Below are 20,675 nucleotides of genomic sequence, written 5' to 3' on the forward strand. Positions count from 1 at the left end.
CTGGAGGTCTCTGCTCCAGAGACCCCTCACCGGACGACCTTCTTAAATACCTCCCCAGCCTGTCAGACATGCGTCTGTGGTGACCACCTTCCGTGAAAGGACAGCACCCATAGGCACGCCCCGTACCAGAAAAGTCGGGTGCAGCCAGTGGCGCAGTGCCATTACGCATTTCACAGTGACCATCACTCTCCGTGCGCCATGACGCGCGGGGTTTAGTCTGATGTCGGCTACCCAGCGCTGAAACTCCCTCATGTGTAACAGTCCCAGCCGTACAACCAGGATGGCTGACGCCATGAGCCCCAGTAACCGCAGGCATGATCTGAAAAGAACATGTTTGCGCAGCTGGAAATGAGCGAGGCAAGCTCTGAAAGCTTTCACTCTTTCCGCTGACAGGCGGGCTGGGCACCGAGTTCAGGTGTAAACCCAGGAAGAGTACAGTCTGTGCCGGGCACAACATGCTCTTTTCTGTGTTTATTATGAAACCCAGGTTGAGCAGGTGCTTTACGAGGACATTTGTCTGCGTAATAGTCTCCTGTTCCGACTGTGCGAGAAGCAGCCAGTCGTCTAGGTAGGTTGCCAGGCGAATACCCTGTTGTCTTAACGGGGCTATCGCGGCTTCCGTACATCGTACAAACACTCTTGGACTGAGAGACAGACCGAAGGGAAGTACTCTGTATTCGTAACAGATCCCCTGGAATGCGAACCTCAGATATTTCCTGTGTGGGTAATATACTGGGATGTGGAAATACGCATCTTTCAGGTCGACTGATGTAAACCAGTCGTTTTGTCGCACGAGACGCAGCAGAGATGTGTGAGTGAGCATTCTGAATTTGTATCTTTTTAGATACGCGTTCAGAGCCCTCAAATCTAGTATTGGCCGAATTCCGTTCCCTCCCCGTTTGGGAACGAGGAAATACTTGGAAGAAAAGCCGCTCTGACTCCGCTCGGCGGGTATTATAGATATAGCCTCCTTTTCTAGAAGTGAGAGAATCTCTCTTTCTAGAATGTGGGCTGACTCCCCTCGGGCCTGTGAATACAGAACGCCCGAGAAGCAAGGGGGGGTGACAGCGAATTGGAGTCTGTAACCCCGTGTAACTGTCTTGAACACCCAAGCAGACGTTGTGAGCATCTTCCACTGTTCGCTCCTTAGAGCCAGCGGAGATGTCACGTCTTTTGCCCTCTGAGTCTCTATTTGTTGTGTTATGGGGCCCTCTAGTGTCTGAACACGATGGTACCCCAATTTGACAGTCCCCACCGACACTGCGCATGCGCGTGACGGAGGTGCCTTCACAACCCCAGCCGGCACTGCGCCTGCACGTGACGGTGGTAGCCTCACAGCCCCAGTCGTTACTGCGCATGCGCGTGGCGGCGGTGCCTTCACAGACCCGTTCATCGTCCGCCTTTTGAGAGAGGCCGTAGCTGCTCTCAAAAGGGGAACAAATGGCGGGCTGTTTATTGGTTTTATTGTTTTCTCTTTCATTTTTCTGAGCTGCGCCCTCAGCCTGAGGCCTGGATGCGTCAGCGGAAAATGCTTTATCCGAGAAAACAGAGCAATATTGTGACATGTGTTTTGGTGCACTTGAGGATGGCTTTGAGGCATCTCTCGAGGCAGCGGGAACACATCTGGAGCTGGGGAAGCTTCCAGCTCCGTCACCGAGGGAAGAAGAGGAGGCTGTCAGGCCGCCAGCTTCTTCTTCCTCGCCTGCTGGCCGAAATTCCGGGTTGGCTGCGCCTGGGCTGCAGCCGGAACCGGAGACTTTCTGGGCCAATTCGCCTTCGTCTCCTGCCTGGGCTGGGGACTCGGGGCGGGCCGTGACCTCTGCTGTTTCGGTACTTTAAACCGAGCAGCTGAGGTAGCTTGGGCGAGGGACTGCCGCTGTGAAGGCAGCGGCTGGACCCATCGAGGAAGACAGAGGTGGAGGGCCTCGTCTTCCTTCTTCTTGGACTCGCATCTCTTCTGCATAGAAGCGAGCGCAGATCCGAAAATCCCCTCGGGAACGATGGGCATGTCCAGCACATCCTCTCTTTCCCGGTTTTGGGAGGTTGGTGAGGTTGAGCCATCTAGCTCTTTCCTGCACCACCATAATTCCCATTGCCTTTCCCGTGGCCTGGACGGCGCAGCGTTGAACGCGGAGACAGATGTCCGTGATCGCGGCTATCTCGTCCAGTACTGCCGGTCCAGGATTACTCGATAGATCCTCGCAGAGCTCCGCTTGGTAAGCGGTTAGCAGCGAGGAAATGTTCAAAGCCCTGGCAGACAATGCTGCGGCTCTGTAGGACCGTTCAGTCATGGTTGACTGGAACCGGTCCGCCTTTGCCGGCAGCGTGGGGTTCCTGCTCGGTGTAGTCGCCATCCTCGGGAGGAGGTGAGCTGCCACCAGCGGTTCCATCGGCGGTATGCGGAGCAGGCCGAGCCTCTCCATACCGTCGCAGTCTAGGGGAGGAGGCACCCTGGATTGGGGCCTTGTTGCTGAAGGGCCGGTCTCTCCACGAGATCGACACCTCATCCAACATCTCCGGGAAGACCGGCAGGAGTTGCCTCTTTGTCCTCGTTGCTTGGGGCAAATTTTTCCCCTCGTAACGGGACCTGTAGGTCTCCTTGGCCATTTCGGGCCATGGGATGTCTAGGCTGGCTGCGGCACGCTGACACACGGCCTGCAGGTCCATACTCAGACAGGGCGAAGCTGGTGTGCTATCGCCCGGGATAGCAGCCATCGCTCCCGGCTTTGCAGCCTGAGCTGATGACACGAAGACATCATCGTCTTGCTCATCAGAGTCAGACAGGAGGAATCCAGAGGTTTCATCCTCTTCGTCCTCCATGTAGTCCAACTCCGGGACATCATCCGCGGGCGAGACCATGGTGAGGTCCAGTTGGGAGCCCCAGCTTGACACAGCGCGGGGCTCCGCTCGCACGTCCCTCGCTGCCACCAAGTCCCAGCCTGACACGGCGCGGGACTCCGGTTCTGCAGCTGCCACTACTGATGAGCCCCAGACCGACACAGTGCGGGGCTCCATCTCTGTGGTGGACGCCCCCGTGTCATGATTTCCGTCCGGTAAATCAGAGGACATGAGGGAGTCCTGACCCGACAAGCTAGCTTGGCGTGCTAGCCGTCGGCGGAGGCTCTTGATGGTGAAGCGGGCACAATGTCCGCACGAGCCGGGGTTGTCGATAGCCTCCTGGGCGTGTTCCAGCCCGAGACAGGACGAGCAGACCTGGTGTGAGTCTGTGCCTGATATCTTCAACCCGCAGCCACAGAGCCGAGCCTCCGAGTCCCTGACTCCTCTGGTGTGAGGGAGAGAAGCGTCCATCTCGGTCGCCGTGGTGACGGCGTGGAGAGGACCCGCTCGTAACAGGTACGTTGCTGAGAAAAAATACTTCCCCAACTGTCGTTAATCCGGAGAAAAAACGACGGTGTAGAATTTTATTCTCAAAGAATATTAACTGGTGTGTTAATACCCTTTTTATCTTCCCCTCCTCATGTGTGAGAGAGAAAAAGAAAAAACGTCCTTGCTACCGTGGTGTCGGTAGTGAGGGAAGACAAACTAGCAACACGTGTGTTGCTAGCTTGAAAAAATCAAAACCTTACCTTTATTCCCGAGGAGAAAACGGCGAGGTCAATTTGCAATACTAACTGGTGTGTTGGTATTAACAGTCTTCTTGCAGAAGTATATATAGAAGTAGCCGGCGAGCGCCCGTCGACCGAAGGTTAGCTTCGTAAATCAGTCTGTGGACCGTTAAGCTAGCTAGCTACTGATCTTTCTCGAGATGTGCTCCGAAGCGAGAAGAGGTGTTTGAATGACGCATGCGGCGTAGCGCAAGCTACTTATAGGGGGTGGATTCCCTGACGCTGACGTCAAGATCACCAGCCAATCAGGATTGGCGTAATGAGATTAATGCTTCTGTTTGCTCCGCGATGAGGCGCATCCCATAGTGAGACATCGAACGGAGTGTTATGAATGAGAACTGTCAGTGTCTGGGAGGTTTCTGGTTTCAGCCACTTCAACATACAAGGAAATAGAGATTTAATTACTTCAACTGATACTAACTGATCCAAATAAATCAACTGTTTCACAGTTAAGGAAGTCATGCAAGGTGATATGTTTCCTTGTGTGACTGTGAATGTGCGGGAAATATTTCTAACACACAGCATTTGTTACACACCCAACTCATCAATTACAGCTTTGTACAAGCTGCTATTGCTTCATAGGAAGCAGTTGCCGAGAATACAGTTCAATTTCCGAACAGAGAGGAATTTTTCTTTTACAGTGAGAATGTTAAGACAGGAGCAAAAGCAAGCTGCTCACTCTGTCCAGTTTTGTTACGCAATAAAGACCGTGGAATATTCATCCCGCTTTTTGGATATGAATTAGGTAACTGCATCCTTTTTAAACTGTCACTCTTAGTGAATTCAGAGCCATTATTACCAGCTGCTAATGCCACGCTGGTATTGTTTTCACCTTGTGGGTCTGCATGTGTGTCATCATGGCAATGTGGTCCTGAAGACACACAGAGGTGCTTTTGAGTACTTTGTGTTTAAATGCGACAGATTTTGTCAAATGTTTAAATGTGTCCTGATGATCAATCGGTAGGTTCCACTCTGACCTCTGGGTTGACTGTTAAAAGAATGGTTCACTGTTTATAAGGTAACATATAGTGAACTAGGGGTGGTACATTTCCAAAGCTTTGATTGTGCTACAGTCATAATAAATCAGGTCAGACATTTAATAAAAAGCTTGTAAATCACTTTTAAAAGTGCTTATTTCCAAACACGTTTACGCTTGTTATTGGCCTATTATCTGCATTATAGTTCAACGAGGAGCCTCGAGCGATGAACCGGGAATCCCCCTCTTAGGAGTTGGTGCCGCTGAAGAAGCGGCGGACACGCATTTCAGACAAACCCAACTATTCTCTCAATCTGTGGAGTATCATGAAGAACTGTATCGACAAAGAGCTGTCCAAAATCCCAATGCCTGTGAGTATTTTTAAGAGGTTACTCCAGATCAGACGTCACTTACAGGAATTATGTTAGTTGGCATGACCAGAAAGGACTCCACCTTTTATTTTTAAATTCTTTGTTGCAAGAATGCATTCAGTCGAACAAGCTAAAACGTGTGTTTTAAGAGCGCACTGATTGACTTCTGGCACCAAAACAATAATGTGATGCCAGGTCAATCAAAAACACAGATCGTCTTCATGTCTTCAGTTCCTGTTGGACAACATTCGAGCCATCCAAGTTTAAAATGGCTCTATTGACAGATTAATGGGATCAGTGGCGATCAAGTTGTGTTCTTGAATGAAAGTGAAGAGTTGCAGGAACTCGTGGACAGATGTTACGGCCAGTAGCACGTCTTCAATAATAAGGTGAAGGATTGTTCTCAGGTCAGAGAGCTGCTCAACAAGAATATATATATATATATATATATATATATATATATATATACGTATATCAGAAATATAACAGAGAAGAACGGAGGAAGCTTTTACACCCCTGAAATGTTCCGAAGGGCAACTTGGGCAATCGAAGAGAGGAAGAAATGTATCCTGAGTGAGAAAAAAGAGCAAATGCTCAAACAAGGAGACTCTTGAGAAGAAGATAAGAGCAACAATGAAAGTGCAAGAGGATCCAGTGTCTCTGCCTGGGTGCCACCAGCTTCAGATCTCTTTCCCTGGTTATTTAGCCCCAAAGATCTCTCTCCTCGCTCCCTATCCATTTCACTACAACGTGTGCCAGAACAACAGACCCCCGATGGTTGGGGGATGCATTGTATTCTCTTTCAGGGGTCAATATAGACAGATGTGCAGATCTAAGTTCATGAAATATCACGTACTTACAAAAGTAATAAACTATAAGGATTTCATGAAAATGTCATAATACATGTCATGCAGCAAGTCCATCAAATCAGTCCAACAAATAAGAAGATGAAGAAGATGGACCTTTAGAGGATCCCGAGGGGCATCAAGGTCTGAAATTCAGTTTCCACTCTGTGTTTTGCTCAGTTTACAGTACTGTTTGATATACAGTAACAAATACACACAGTTATATTGATGCACACATGCACATACATTAAGAGGTCCAGGATGGGAACTGGAACTTGAACTGGTTCCAAGTCCAAGTCCATACGGACTGAACCACTGCCACAATAATACATGATGTTTTTAATTGTCCTCTCTAGCCTTTTCAGATCTGAAGCCCCTCTCTATAGTCGCCTCCAAAACGTTTACAAATAAGCATCTTGATATTTTTCCGATCCGCCTCCATCAAGGTTAAGGTTTGGTTTATTTAAGATTATTGGGTTGGTTTAGGGTTAGGGTTAGGTTTAACATTATTAAGCCTGAAATAAGGGATCTTTTCTCCTCCAAAGTTGTGTAAATGATATCTTCTTTCATTTTTGGAAAAGATCCAGCGGTTGTGCAACAAAATAACAACCTGTATTTTGGACTGTTCCAATCTACAAACCTCTCTTTGAAATCTACAGTGACTTCTTGTTACTCAAAACCTGCATTTTTTTCCTTCAAGTCATTGAATTTGTTTCTACTTTCATGTATGGTAAGATGTGTCTGTGGGACTAAGAGACACATTGAGGTTTGTACATCCACCCACACAGTTGGCAGATTCTTGTTTAGCTGCTTTTCAGATTATTAAGAAACTCTGTATTCTAGTCTCATTTTATTTAAAAGTACAGTAACTCAGAAATTATTTGAAAGCTTACACTCTTGTGAAAGTACAGCATCTGTAGACATATTCCTTTCCAGTGTTGGGACTAACGCGTTTCAAAGTAACGCGTTACTGTAACGCAACTACTTTTTGTGGTAACCAATAGCGTTACTAGTGACCTATTCCCATTCAGTAACGCCGTTACACTGCAAAAACTGCAAATCTAACCAAGTGTAATAATCTTATATTTAGATTCTAAATCTAGTTTGTCTTGATTTGAGTTTAAATAGCTTATCTAGTGCTTTCTAAGGAAGATATTTTGACTTAATTCAAGTAAATGTTACTTGCCTTGTCTTGATAAGCAACTTTGTCTTGATTTTAGTTATGTTTAACTAGATACAAGGGATCTGTCTATAAAACATCCACTTCAAGGCTAGAAGCCTTATTTTAAGCACTAGTATGGCAAGACATTTTATTTTTTTTATTTCAAGCATCAGCTCTGTGGTTAACATAAGTTATTTTCCCAGCTGGTAAAGACAGTAAAAGACACAATTCAAGCAAGAATTGTGAGGCTTAACATATCTTTTAATGATAATCACAAAATGAACTGATAATCATCATAACACACTCTCCTAAAGGATATGGACCAGAATAACTGTTGTGACATTGACTCTTGAGGTAGGTGTGCAATCTCTACTCTGTTACTGCCCTGGAACTGGTAACAAGGTGGGGGTCCCTGAGCAGTGAGGACACTTTTGGGAGGGGCTGCCAGCTACACAGTACCCCCTCTCTCTTCCTTCAAGAAACGTCTCTTTCCCCTGTTATCTGGTCTCTTATGGCATAAGCAATACTGGACAAAGAACAATATATCTTAATTTCTGAGGTTGTGGTGCTTTTCATATATCACACCAAACTTTTTCAAACAATCCATGCCACATTACACATTTAAACATGAACAGCTTAACACACCAAGTATGGCTGAGCAATATGGATAACAAACAAAAAATATCATAATATCTTTGACTTGAATTTTCAGACACTTCATCAGATGTGGACGACTATGACGATTGCTCTCAGTGGTGTGTGACTGTGTGTGCGAATTTGGCGCTTGCTGCATTATTTAATTATGCGAAGACCCGCCCCTACTCTGCTTCTCATTGGTCCTGAAAGAAGAACAACCTGGAATCTGCATCCATGTGGTGTTTGTCATCTCTCATAAAGTCGGAAAATGTGTGACTTTATTTACCATGTGTTTGTCAGAAGCTGGATCAATGAAAATATCCACTAAAAGATGTAAACAACGAATGCCAGTACTATATTATTTACATCAAGAGATCCTCCTCAGTCCTCAGTGTTTAAAAGTGGATCGCTGTTCCTGTCCAAATGTATGATGGCAAACGTGGAATTTCCTATTTCACGAGGATCACCTGAACGCACCACAAGCCAAGCTCCGCAGCGCCAGCGGAATGTAACACGTTGTTCAGTTCACCTTCACCAGAGAGGCAGGACAGCGACCAAGAAGTGCAGTTAAGGTAACGTTAATAACTGAACGTAGGAGTAAAAGTCCATAGGCGTATGTAAAATATTAGTGCTTTCAATGTATTAAGTAGTAGTACATTGATTGGTTAACTGTTAGCTGAATTAGCTAAGATAGATAGCTAACTAGGAAGCACGTGTTGCTAGCTAACCTTAACCTCACTAATGGGGTATGTAAAAATTAAGCTAGCTAACGTTAACTACTCTCAGATAAATAAACTGTCTGTAAGGAACACAAAATTAGCCGACGTTAATATCATACGTTTTCTTTTGGTATTCAGTAGTTGTATCTGTAAAAAGCTAGCAGTTAGTTAAAAACGCAAAGGGTGGTTGTAGACTAGCTAACGTCAACCTAGCTAGTTCATAGTGAATCACAGCAATTTTACAATTTAGTGTCTGATGCCTTTTTAATGTGATTTTTTTTTTGGGGTTGATTTTTAAAGTGACAGTGACCGTCTTTTCCTGTAAATTACAGATTGCTTCTTCATGGTGAGATGGATAGATTTGATGACACAACTGTGTCACTCTTAAAAGGTAAATCTCTTGTTAATTATTCAGACATCTAACATCTGTTTGCTGTTTTCTCTGTATCAAAGTTCTATTGATTTTTACACTCAGGTTTTGGACGAGATGGGCCAAATTCTAGAGGCAGGCAACAAGAACTTCACTGACCAGATCAAAGCCAGATGGGAAAGCATTTGTGAAAATGCATTGTTCTTTGGAGTGTGGAACAAGTCATTGAAGCCACCAATGGGTCTGGATAAATGTAAGCATAATGTATAGATAACACTGATGTTTTATAGGTTGGGGGTGAGCGTTTAATGGCTGCATGGGATGTGATTGTATTAGCTTATTTTCATTATTTTGATAGGACAGGATCTCCTTTTTGATGACTGAATTATGGCAAAATGGTAGTTATAAGGTAGAAGTGGTCACTAGAGGGGTTAAACACTACTACCTTTTGTCATGCATACAGGTGACCCTTATTGTTTTGCTTTCCCTTGTGCAACTGACAAGTGCTTTTTATATCCCCTGCAGCGAAAGTGTCGGGGATATTATAGATTCACCCCGACCGCTGCCCCCCCACTATCCAGACAAACTTTCAGTTTGCTGATCCAATAACTGCAATCGTTTTTATTTCACTCTTTCATTTCGCTGTGCACATTCAATATGATTTTGGTGATCCCACGCTCTCTGTCTTAGCGCAACATTCAGGCCAATTTTGAAAAAAAAGTAGCACCAGTTTATGTACAATTTCCCACGGTGACATTAAGATTCATGTCGCTTCAGGGATACACACATACACTGTCGTTCACCGACAGCATAGTTTTTCCATGATTAGCTTATACTCCCATGGGCTCTGCACAGAAATATTTTTTTGCTTTCGTGCTTACTTTTCAGTTACGCAACACTTAATGTCAAAGTCAAATTGCCTAACAAGCACAATGCATTTGATGTATCCATATTGTTTTTCAGCTGGACCAGCCATTGCTTTGATGAAGGCACTTCCCTCAACATTTCTTTCCCCAACTGCCCCACCCAAAAAGCTTGTGTCAGCAAGTGAGGCACTGTTCCATGTTCTTGAGGTGAGTCTGAGTCAGTATCAGTTAAACTGAAATAAAACTTGATATGCCCTGAGGTTTAATTTTGTTCTACTTTTTGTCTCTACTTTGTTGCTCTCAGCCATCTGAGGACCCCAATACGTTTCTCCAGAAACGGCCCATCACCAGTCCAGTCATCCTAGACTCTACTAACCTCCTCCTGGCTGTTGGCAAAATCCCACTGATGACCCTACCTAAGGAAATGATCCACGAGACTCCACTCATCCTGATGGGGTGTTTTTACACCTTCCACCTCACCTACCCCAAATGTGTTGCTACTCTCTTATCCGTCATCCAGACTGAGGTACTGAAGGACAGTATTCACGAGCGTGACCTTACCCATTCATACAGAAAAGCAATAGCTGAATGGGGAGAATTCACTAAAAAGTAGAAAACTTGAATTCTCTGTCCAATGTTTGTCAGTTCTATGAGGATGTATATATTTTGAAGAGCTTTGTTCATTTGAAAAACGATCCTGTTTGTTCTGGACTGACTTAATAAAAACGTGTTTTTTGAAAGAATTGTCATGTTTACTTATTTTAAGAGCATGTTTTCTAATTTAGCTCCCTAAAAACAAGAATTTCATTACATGTTATCTCTTTTATCCAAAGAGACTTCCATACTCAATACTGTGGGCAATCCCCAAAGGAGCAATTTGGAGGGAAGTGTCTCAGGGACACAACGACATGCTGACTGCAGTGGGGTTTGAACCTGTGACCCCCTTATCCTAACACCAACGCACTTCCATTGCGCCACACGCCTCCCTAAATTCATAAATCTCATTTTAAGTAATTTGATGCTAAAAAGTACCCTAGTTTTGAGTGATAATAGGCTTCTTTTGCATTAAATAGGCTTAACTAGATTGCTTGAAATTAGTCTTTTTAATCTTATTTCAAGATGTTATGTGCTATAATGATAGTCGGACAGCCTGACTTGTTTTAAGACATCTTATCAAGTGAAATTTGCTTACTGCACTGGCAGCCAAATGTGCTTGTTTTAAGTGCAAGCATGCTTATATCTAGAACGTTAGGCCTTAAATTTGACAGGGCGTTTTTGCAGTACTGTGATTTAAATGGGTACTGCGTTACTGCGTTACATTATGTGATGGAACTGAACCGAATCTCCCTGCGGATGTAACTTACAGGCGAATACAGCGATGTCCTCTCACAGCACCATGGAAAAGTGAAAGTAAAATGCATCAACCTGGTGCATTTTGAGAGCAAAATGAATTTAAGGATACATCTCTCAACATCCATGTGAAACAGCACTGTAAACAGATTTTCTTTTTCTTTATGGATATTTTACAAATAACTCCCCTTTCAAACTGTATTCTTGTTTTACTGTCATAGTATTTCATAACTGTTTTCATTTATTCTCATAAATGGTGACCAGACCGTTTGAGACCCACTGAGATAACTAGACTAAAGTTAACTATCTAAACAGAGAGTCCCTTACCTCACTGAGCTGTAGTTCTCTCTGTCTGACAGGACAGAGCTCTCCCTCTCATTGTTTGAGAAACAGCTTCTATATGTTAGCGCAGCTAGCTAACCAGATGCTAACATCAACAATGCAAATAGTGAGTTTGGTAGAAATATACTGTATAATAGTAAAGTTATTTAAGATGATGCCATAGTTATTGAAGATTTCACATTATAAACATTCCCCAAAATTATTCAAAAGCATATTCTTCCAAACTCCTTGCTGTAGTATGACACCAGGAGACTACTGATGTAGTGAGTTTGGCAGTAATAAGCTGTTTAATAGTGATTGAATATTATTGTATTCTCTTTTTTCGGAGTTGCACTTTGCAGACGGTCCCTGAGCACTCGTTTCTTCTCCGGCTGCGGATAGAGACCAATGTAATGTGTCCAGCTCGGAGGACGGCGCGTATTGGCTTTTTTTGATCAAAATATGATTGTAGTTAGTTGTCAACCTTACCACGGTACTTAGGAGACGTACTTTGTGTCTGAATAACGTTTTGTTCATGAGTTATTGATCCGTGAAATCAGAATCTCCCAATATCGTTCCAACTTTACTGAAGCCAGAAGACCGTCTCATTTCGTAGACCGCTCGGTTTGCTGTTCCTTCACTTTAAAAAAAATGTATGTACATTTATTTTGGACGAAACTTAGCGTGAGGAAAGGCAAGTGTGGCGTGAGTGCGTGAGATATGGGTTGATTGCGTGACTCTCACGCTCAATGCGTGAGTGTTGGCAGCCCTGGTTTTTGTGTTGTTTTTGCTGACTAGTTCTCTGAAGGCAACAGACTCGACCGTTGCGATGGGCAGCATGTCCTCAACAACATACCTGGCAATCAATCTGTTTAGTTGACTGGGTGACATGTGGTGATTTTAAAAAATCGTTTTTTGGCTGTTTAGATGGTGTTGCTCCATCTGGGTCACTGCCGGTGGTTGAGACGGTGGGGTCTTTGGCGACTAGTTTTATAGCCCCATGTACATTACTAAGATGCTTCAGGAGATTGGCATTGCTGTTTTTCGATGTGGACAATGCTTTCTGTCCTGCACACAGTTTACATTTTACCGTAATATTTGTTGCGTCCTTTATCCCCACAAATTGAAAATAGTGGAACTATATTTCCAAGTTGCAAATGCGCTGCTGCTCTCGCTGATACCTGCATCTGCCATTGTGTGTGTGTGTGTGCTGGCGGTGAGCGTTGCCGTGTGTGTGTGTGTGTTAGCATTAGCAAGTGTTCGTGTGTGTATTTTCCCCATAAGGCAAGACCCGCCCAACTCTGTCTCTGATTGGCTTACCCTGAAATGTTACCCCACGTTAACCAATCATCACTCCTCTCTGGTTACTTTCACTTTTCCATGGTGCTGTGAGAGGACATCGCTGTATTCGCCTGTAAGTTACATCCGCAGGGAGATTCGGTTCAGTTCCATCACATAATGTAACACAGTAACGCACCCATTTAAATCACAGTAACTGTAACGGCGTTACTGAATGAGAATAGGTCACTAGTAACGCCATTGATTATCACAAAAAGTAGCTGCGTTACAGTAACGCGTTACTTTGAAACGCGTTAGTCCCAACACTGGAAAGGAATATGTCTACAGATGCTGTACTTTCACAAGAGTGTAAGCTTTCAAATAATTTCTGAGTTACTGTACTTTTAAATAAAACGAGACTAGAATACAGAGTTTCTTAATAATCTGAAAAGCAGCTAAACAAGAATCTGCCAACTGTGTGGGTGGATGTACAAACCTCAATGTGTCTCTTAGTCCCACAGACACATCTTACCATACATGAAAGTAGAAACAAATTCAATGACTTGAAGGAAAAAAATGCAGGTTTTGAGTAACAAGAAGTCACTGTAGATTTCAAAGAGAGGTTTGTAGATTGGAACAGTCCAAAATACAGGTTGTTATTTTGTTGCACAACCGCTGGATCTTTTCCAAAAATGAAAGAAGATATCATTTACACAACTTTGGAGGAGAAAAGATCCCTTATTTCAGGTTTAATAATGTTAAACCTAACCCTAACCCTAAACCAACCCAATAATCTTAAATAAACCAAACCTTAACCTTGATGGAGGCGGATCGGAAAAATATCAAGATGCTTATTTGTAAACGTTTTGGAGGCGACTATAGAGAGGGGCTTCAGATCTGAAAAGGCTAGAGAGGACAATTAAAAACATAATGTATTATTGTGGCAGTGGTTCAGTCCGTATGGACTTGGACTTGGAACCAGTTCAAGTTCCAGTTCCCATCCTGGACCTCTTAATGTATGTGCATGTGTGCATCAATATAACTGTGTGTATTTGTTACTGTATATCAAACAGTACTGTAAACTGAGCAAAACACAGAGTGGAAACTGAATTTCAGACCTTGATGCCCCTCGGGATCCTCTAAAGGTCCATCTTCTTCATCTTCTTATTTGTTGGACTGATTTGATGGACTTGCTGCATGACATGTATTATGACATTTTCATGAAATCCTTATAGTTTATTACTTTTGTAAGTACGTGATATTTCATGAACTTAGATCTGCACATCTGTCTATATTGACCCCTGAAAGAGAATACAATGCATCCTCCAACCATCAGGGGTCTGTTGTTCTGGCACACGTTGTAGTGAAATGGAAAGGGACCGAGGAGAGAGATCTTTGGGGCTAAATAACCAGGGAAAGAGATCTGAAGCTGGTGGCACCCAGGCAGAGACACTGGATCCTCTTGCACTTTCATTCTTTCTCTTATCTTCTTCTCAAGAGTCTCCTTGTTTGAGCATTTGCTCTTTTTTCTCACTCAGGATACATTTCTTCCTCTCTTCGATTGCCCAAGTTGCCCTTCGGAACATTTCAGGGGTGTAAAAGCTTCCTCCGTTCTTCTCTGTTATATTTCTGATATACGTATATATATATATATATATATATATATATATATATATATATATATATTCTTGTTGAGCAGCTCTCTGACCTGAGAACAATCCTAACCCTTATTATTGAAGACGTGCTACTGGCCGTAACATCTGTCCACAAGTTCCTGCAACTCTTCACTTTCATTCAAGAACACAACTTGATCGCCACTGATCCCATTAATCTGTCAATAGAGCCATTTTAAACTTGGATGGCTCGAATGTTGTCCAACAGGAACTGAAGACATGAAGACGATCTGTGTTTTTGATTGACCTGGCATCACATTATTGTTTTGGTGCCAGAAGTCAATCAGTGCGCTCTTAAAACACACGTTTTAGCTTGTTCGACTGAATGCATTCTTGCAACAAAGAATTTAAAAATAAAAGGTGGAGTCCTTTCTGGTCATGCCAACTAACATAATTCCTGTAAGTGACGTCTGATCTGGAGTAACCTCTTAAAAATAATCACAGGCATTGGGATTTTGGACAGCTCTTTGTCGATACAGTTCTTCATGATACTCCACAGATTGAGAGAATAGTTGGGTTTGTCTGAAATGCGTGTCCGCCGCTTCTTCAGCGGCACCAACTCCTAAGAGGGGGATTCCCGGTTCATCGCTCGAGGCTCCTCGTTGAACTATAATGCAGATAATAGGAAATGACTGTGTGTTACATTTCTGTTTATAAACACAGCAGATTTTTCATACATCTTAATTGTTAAACGTCCCACTGTAGTGTAAGTTAAGACATCAATAAACTGTGATGTCAGCAATGTAGTCTGTATTTAAGGAGACATGTGAGGTCAATACATCTAGTGTTGAGTGCAATCCATCTAATGACATATTTATATAAAGATATGTAGCTTTTCAAAGCTCACAATGAACAGATAGAAACAGCGTAGTGACGGGGAAAGAGAAAAAGTTAAACCAAATCTCCAGCAGTCTCGTGAGCTTGGATGATAAACTCCTCAACGATCTGTTTAACAAGATCAGAAATAAAAAAGAGAAGAAGGAAGAAAGTGAAATATTCCAGAGGGCGGATGGTGAAATAAGAAATGGAGGATGAGCTCACATTTAATATCTGAATGTGACAAAGAAATGTTCCAACCTCTGAATGAGAGTTTAGGCAGGTTCAGACTCATTCAATAAAATATCATTTTAAATATTTAGTAAAGAGTTTTGTATGTATCTTCGGGTTGTGCCATTTCCATGCATTTAACCAAAAGTGAAATGTCAGAACCAAAATGTATTTAAAAAATGTACTTTTATGTAATGGAACTCAAGGATGTCAATAAAATATTGCAACTCAAGGTTTCCTGTATTTAAAATCAGTGTGTGTCGTCATACATGTATAAGTTACGTTGTGGGGCCCATGAGTACTCAGTCACATCCCTACAATGTAAATGATTACGTTAAAGTTTAAAGACTTAATTAACCCCTGTGTTCTGTTCACATGTTGCACTCTTTGGTACTGTTCAGCTCAAATTGACCCGAGCCAGGATAGCGGCTGTGTACCAAAATACAGACATTTACATGAACATACACAATCCCTAACATATGTTGACTATATTTAATGCAGCCAAACCATTTATTACAATGCATTCATGTGATGACTTTCAAAGAGTAAAGCAAGCACTGCTGAATAAAGTATGATTTTATCTTTTACGAAACGTTTTTTTCATATGGAATGCAGTTGGAGGTCAACCAATCACAGAGCTTGAGGCAAAGCGGAACAAAAGCTGAGGATTATAGGTAGTGTAGTGTCTTCGGCCATTGAAATCCATGGGAATGGACGCTCACATTGCTCTCCGAAATACAATAAAGGGGACATGATCAAATCGGAATATAATGTTCTTTTAAAAAACGTTAAGTAAAGGGAACAATGTATTTGAAACAGCTGAAGCTCTGGCCTTCCTTAAAAACTAACTAATTTAATAAAAATCACAGTTGTATTACACACAATGCACTGTTTTTTGAGAACAACAATTTGTAACTAATGTAATATTTACATTCTGACGAAAAATAAAAATTATTATGAATACAAATAAAATAAAAGAAGCCTCCCGTGAGTTACTACAAGCTACAAAGTAGATTTTAAAAACGTTTTATAGAATAAAAGCTCACTGCGGGACGTTTTAGAAATGCTTGTGTTCACCATGACAAAGCAGCCTCATTCACTTTACATTGGGGTTGTTTGCGTGGTGCAGACACGTAAATGTACTAGAGTTCGTGACTCCACCACGCACTGCGGTGTTAAGGAGTCGTGGTGGAGTCACGCATTCTGGTGAAATCAGGTTTCATTTAGTGGCTTGCTCATGGGCACTTGTGCAGGAAGTGAACCGGCGACCCTTCTGTCCCAATGCCAAAGCACTACACACTGAGCCACTGCCACCCATTTAATAAAATGCTGCAGTTTTTAACACTAGACCAGTTCAATCAGGAGAGACGTGATGTATGGAATACATGTTTATTATCGGGTCACATTATATAAATGAAACATAATGATGACAGTTTATAACAAGTGAATGAAATGGTGTTTGGCGATTAGGCCCAGGTTTTGTAGGATGTCATTCGGGAAGGGAAGAACCGTTTCCGATGAACCCCCCTGGGTCTAGACACTGGTGGTGGTGATGAGTGGTTAGGTCCGGTTGGAAGGGAGAAGGTTGAGCTTGGCCCTGAGTTTGAAGCAGGAGGCGAAGGGGTGGAGGAGGGTTGCGCGTTGACACCTGGAAGACAGCTGATGGGAAAGGGGAGAGCATATATAGAGGGATTAACAGGTGCGATGATTAGGCTTGTGAATGGAGGGAAGTGATAGGTTAGCTGAGGAGTGGCGCTCCCTATCATTTAGTGAAGGGAGCGAGTATTGCCATGACGCGCAATACAAAGTGATAGGTCTTCCTGCCTGAACTTGCGCTGAGCTTCATTTCAATCAGGAGAGACGTGATGTATGGAATACATGTTTATTATCGGGTCACATTATATAAATGAAACATAATGATGACAGTTTGTAGCAAGTGAATGAAATGGTTTTTGACGATTAGGCCCAGGTTTTGTAGGATGTCATTCGGGAAGGGAAGAACCGTTTCCGATGAACCCCCAAAAGAAGTGAAAGTATGAAGTACTGAACGTGATGAAATCTTACCTTGTGGGATGCAGTGGAAATCTATGGATGAAAAGAGAGGTTAATACATGTGGGGATTTAGACATGCTGATGCCTCCTAGGCATCCTCCCTGGACGTACAGGGCTTCCTGGACGTACAGGGCATCCTGGACATACAGGGCGTCCCGGACGTACGGGGCTTCCCGGACGTACGGGGCATCCCGGACGTACGGGGCATCCCGGACGTACAGGGCATCCCGGACGTACGGGGCAACCTGACTTCGCAGGGACACATTTTATACAGACCCGAAGGTTACAACCTGGACGTACAGGGTTAGACATGGCAAGGATAAACATGAGCCGCGGGGCGAATATACGTGCTGACATGCTAAAGAACCACCCACCAGTTATATGCATACGTACCAATTTGAAGGTTGGAGAGACCTTTGGATAGCCAGCACGGCACTGGCGTTCGGACGAATGTAAGATGAGAAGCGGTTGTTGTAGGGAAGAGGAACAATTACCTTGATTGCGGCAGGTTTGCTGCACCTATCCTGAACGAGCCCTGAAATGCTCTTAAGACACCACCACCAGTTATATGCATGTTTACCAGAGGTAAGCAGGAGAGATCTTGGATAGCCGGCACGAGCCGATGCCCGGCGAAGAGGGAGATGTAGACAATGTAATGCGGCTGTTAGCTTGAGTACAATGATGCATGAATATCATACCCTGCTTAACATAAGCCATGTAAGCATGAAACCAAATATATGAGTGCAATATGAGCAGCATGAAATAATATTTGCTTAGGTAAATACTGAGACATGACCCATGATATAGGCAGGGCTCAACGCTAACTTTTAAAAGTGGTTGCCAGGCTGGCAACCGGGCATCCGCTTTTGGTTGCCAAAACTGAAAATACGGTTGCCCTTTTTTTAGATACCTTATATTTTAAATAATTAAGATGCTATACAGTTATACATCCACTTAATAATGAACATGTGACGCAAAAGAATGTTCAAATGCTTTACAATAAGTAATTAACGCACTTATTTGAACCTAAGTGGTAGGAAACTTGTCCCCCCTCAATTGCTGGTATACAAAATACCAGTAGTGCTGCTGTTGTCCTGTCTTCATAGATCCCTCACAAATGAATTGAGCAAGTCACCAGTTTCTTGATCATCCGTTGTCTCCCTTTCAAATGTGGGTTTTCTTGACCTTTGTGCTGACCCCCACCATGGACCCATTGGCCTTTCAGCATTGAAGTCTTGGATTGGCCAGACTAATACATTTCTAATGTTAAATAAATGAAAACCATTCACAGTTAAACATTTGATATTAATTATTGATGCTGTAAATTACCTTTAATATGTCTAACTATATTTAAAATGTGTTACATTTTTATAGAAGTGATTATAATTTAATGCAACCATTTTCTATGGTAAAGTTTCGTTTTGCACTTTTATTTTGGTAGTAATAAGATCGGGACTCTTATTTTGAAGGAACTTTTACCGGAAGTGAATGGAAAACATTCCTCTTTGTTTTTCGTTCGGGTTTTACCTTACGCTCCATCAGTTGAATCACTTTGAACGTTCATTGGAGAAGTTGAGGTGTTGGCTGAACTTTTTATCACACAGTCGAGCAACTTATTTTTGCTTCGCCATTTTGTTGTAAAACAAACACACGGCGCACCACGCACGCGAGTAAACGTGCATCGCTTTCTGGCTCCGTAATCACGCCAATGCACGTGCAATTTAGGTATCAGGTTCCGACTGGTCACAACATTAAATATCACTCTTAAAACGAATATGAACATTTATCTATTTTGGGGTGCACGTTTTGCTGTCCTTATTTCTTATGTTAAAAACTGGTTGCCACTGATGGCAACCAAAGTCCAAGAAGTGGTTGACATTTTCCGAATGGTTGCCAATGGCAACCTGGCAACCGTTACTGTCGAGCCCTGATATAGGACTAGCTTAATTAGCAGTTTAATTACGCCACGGTGAGACGTAGATGCTGATGTGCTGGTTTGGTGATTAGACTGTCTTCTATCATCTTACATGAGCTTCTCTTTCTCCCTGAAAGAAACCCCCCAAAACCACGGATGGGCAGAATCCGTGGCTGTGTTGAAGCTTGAAACTGCGGTACTTACTGAGCATTGTGACGGGTAGTAGTTACCCGAACTGCATAACTCCATGCTGTAACGCGTTACACCCGACACTTTTTGGGTAGATTCAGCGTGTGGGCTGTGGCTCAGCTGGAAAGCAGCCGACCCACGACCGCAGGGTTTGCTTGTAGAAGCTACAGCTAAATGAGATAATGCAGTTAATAAATGTATTCCTGATATGGTTTAGCCTTCTCAGGCTACAACGTGGTTAAGTTTATGAATAATATTAAGGAATACGAATCCCTCTTTGCAATGTTTACCAGCCACCTATAGGCTTTTCAATCACAATCGTTCAACTGGAATGAAAACAATAAGGTTAACATGAAAATAGATTTTATGTCCGTTGTTTAGAGTTATTCTAAGGCTTTACTCATTGGGAACTCGGTATGAGATAGAGCACGACTGTTGAGATTTCCAATTTGCCTGTTTTACACGCTTTGACCAACAGGGGGTTTATGTTCAAATGAAGCCCATGATGAAGCCTCATGAGATGAACCCTTTGCGAACCAATTGCTGGAAAGCTTCAAAGCTTCATAAGGCTTCATCTCGCCATCACTACCTGCTTGCCACCTAAGACGCACTTAGTGACCAGTACTGCTACTGAGCCGGGAGGAGAAGTAGCTTCGATGAGATGTAGCTTGAGCCCTGCCTGCCTGCAAGAGGGGTTGTGGTTGAAGCCGGAAGTGGGTGAAGCTTCGCAAGCGATGAGGGCCAGTTCCGCGTGAAGGCCGGAAGCGCCGCATTTGAGCGGCCCTGATGCCAGTGATGCCCTCTCGAGAGACTGAAGGCGTGTGTCAATTGTTTGCCTGAAGTAGCCCATTTCCATTGAGCCGGAGGAACTTCCCTGGAGCCCAGTATCCTTGTCTTTTTCTTCCGCGTCCGGGTTTGCGGGGTGGCCGGCTAGAACCGCTAGCCAACTGGGGAACGCCCCCTGTAGCTTAATCCGCAAGACTGCGGAGCTGATGAATATATACCCGGAGCTGGGACGAAGCCCTGCTGCTGCTTGCACGTTGACACCTGGAAGACAGCTGATGGAAAAGGGGAGAGCATATATAGAGGGATTAACAGGTGCGATGATTAGGCTTGTGAATGGAGGGAAGTGATAGGTTAGCTGAGGAGTGGCGCTCCCTATCCTTTAGTGAAGGGAGCGAGTATTGCCATGACGCGCTATACGAAGTGATAGGTCTTCCTGCCTGAACTTGCGCTGAGCTTCATTAGAATGATGGAAAAATATCCAACATTGTTCTCT

General features: G+C 43.5%; 1 protein-coding gene across 1 annotated transcript; it reads left to right on the forward strand.

Annotated features, from left to right (window-relative positions):
• The first annotated feature begins 8,082 nt into the window (after positions 1–8,082).
• Positions 8,083–10,314, forward strand: LOC307027800 (uncharacterized protein). The gene is made up of 5 exons (XM_079696155.1): positions 8,083–8,188; positions 8,668–8,726; positions 8,811–8,958; positions 9,669–9,778; positions 9,876–10,314. Exons 3-5 carry the CDS (start codon positions 8,823–8,825, stop codon positions 10,182–10,184), a joined length of 555 nt encoding a protein of 184 aa, XP_079552281.1. The 5' UTR covers positions 8,083–8,188; positions 8,668–8,726; positions 8,811–8,822; the 3' UTR covers positions 10,185–10,314.
• Positions 10,315–20,675: the final 10,361 nt, after the last annotated feature.

Source organism: Notothenia rossii, assembly GCF_949606895.1.
Source record: "Notothenia rossii genome assembly, contig: scaffold_122, whole genome shotgun sequence".
NCBI lineage: Eukaryota > Metazoa > Chordata > Actinopteri > Perciformes > Nototheniidae > Notothenia > Notothenia rossii.

Bases quoted from the DNA above. Each gene is read 5' to 3' on its own strand.
- LOC307027800 (XM_079696155.1), top strand. From the start codon at position 8,823: ATGGGCCAAATTCTAGAGGCAGGCAACAAGAACTTCACTGACCAGATC. The intron at 8,959-9,668 runs GTAAGCATAATG...ATTGTTTTTCAG, and splicing joins ACCAATGGGTCTGGATAAAT to CTGGACCAGCCATTGCTTTG. The intron at 9,779-9,875 runs GTGAGTCTGAGT...TGTTGCTCTCAG, and splicing joins CACTGTTCCATGTTCTTGAG to CCATCTGAGGACCCCAATAC.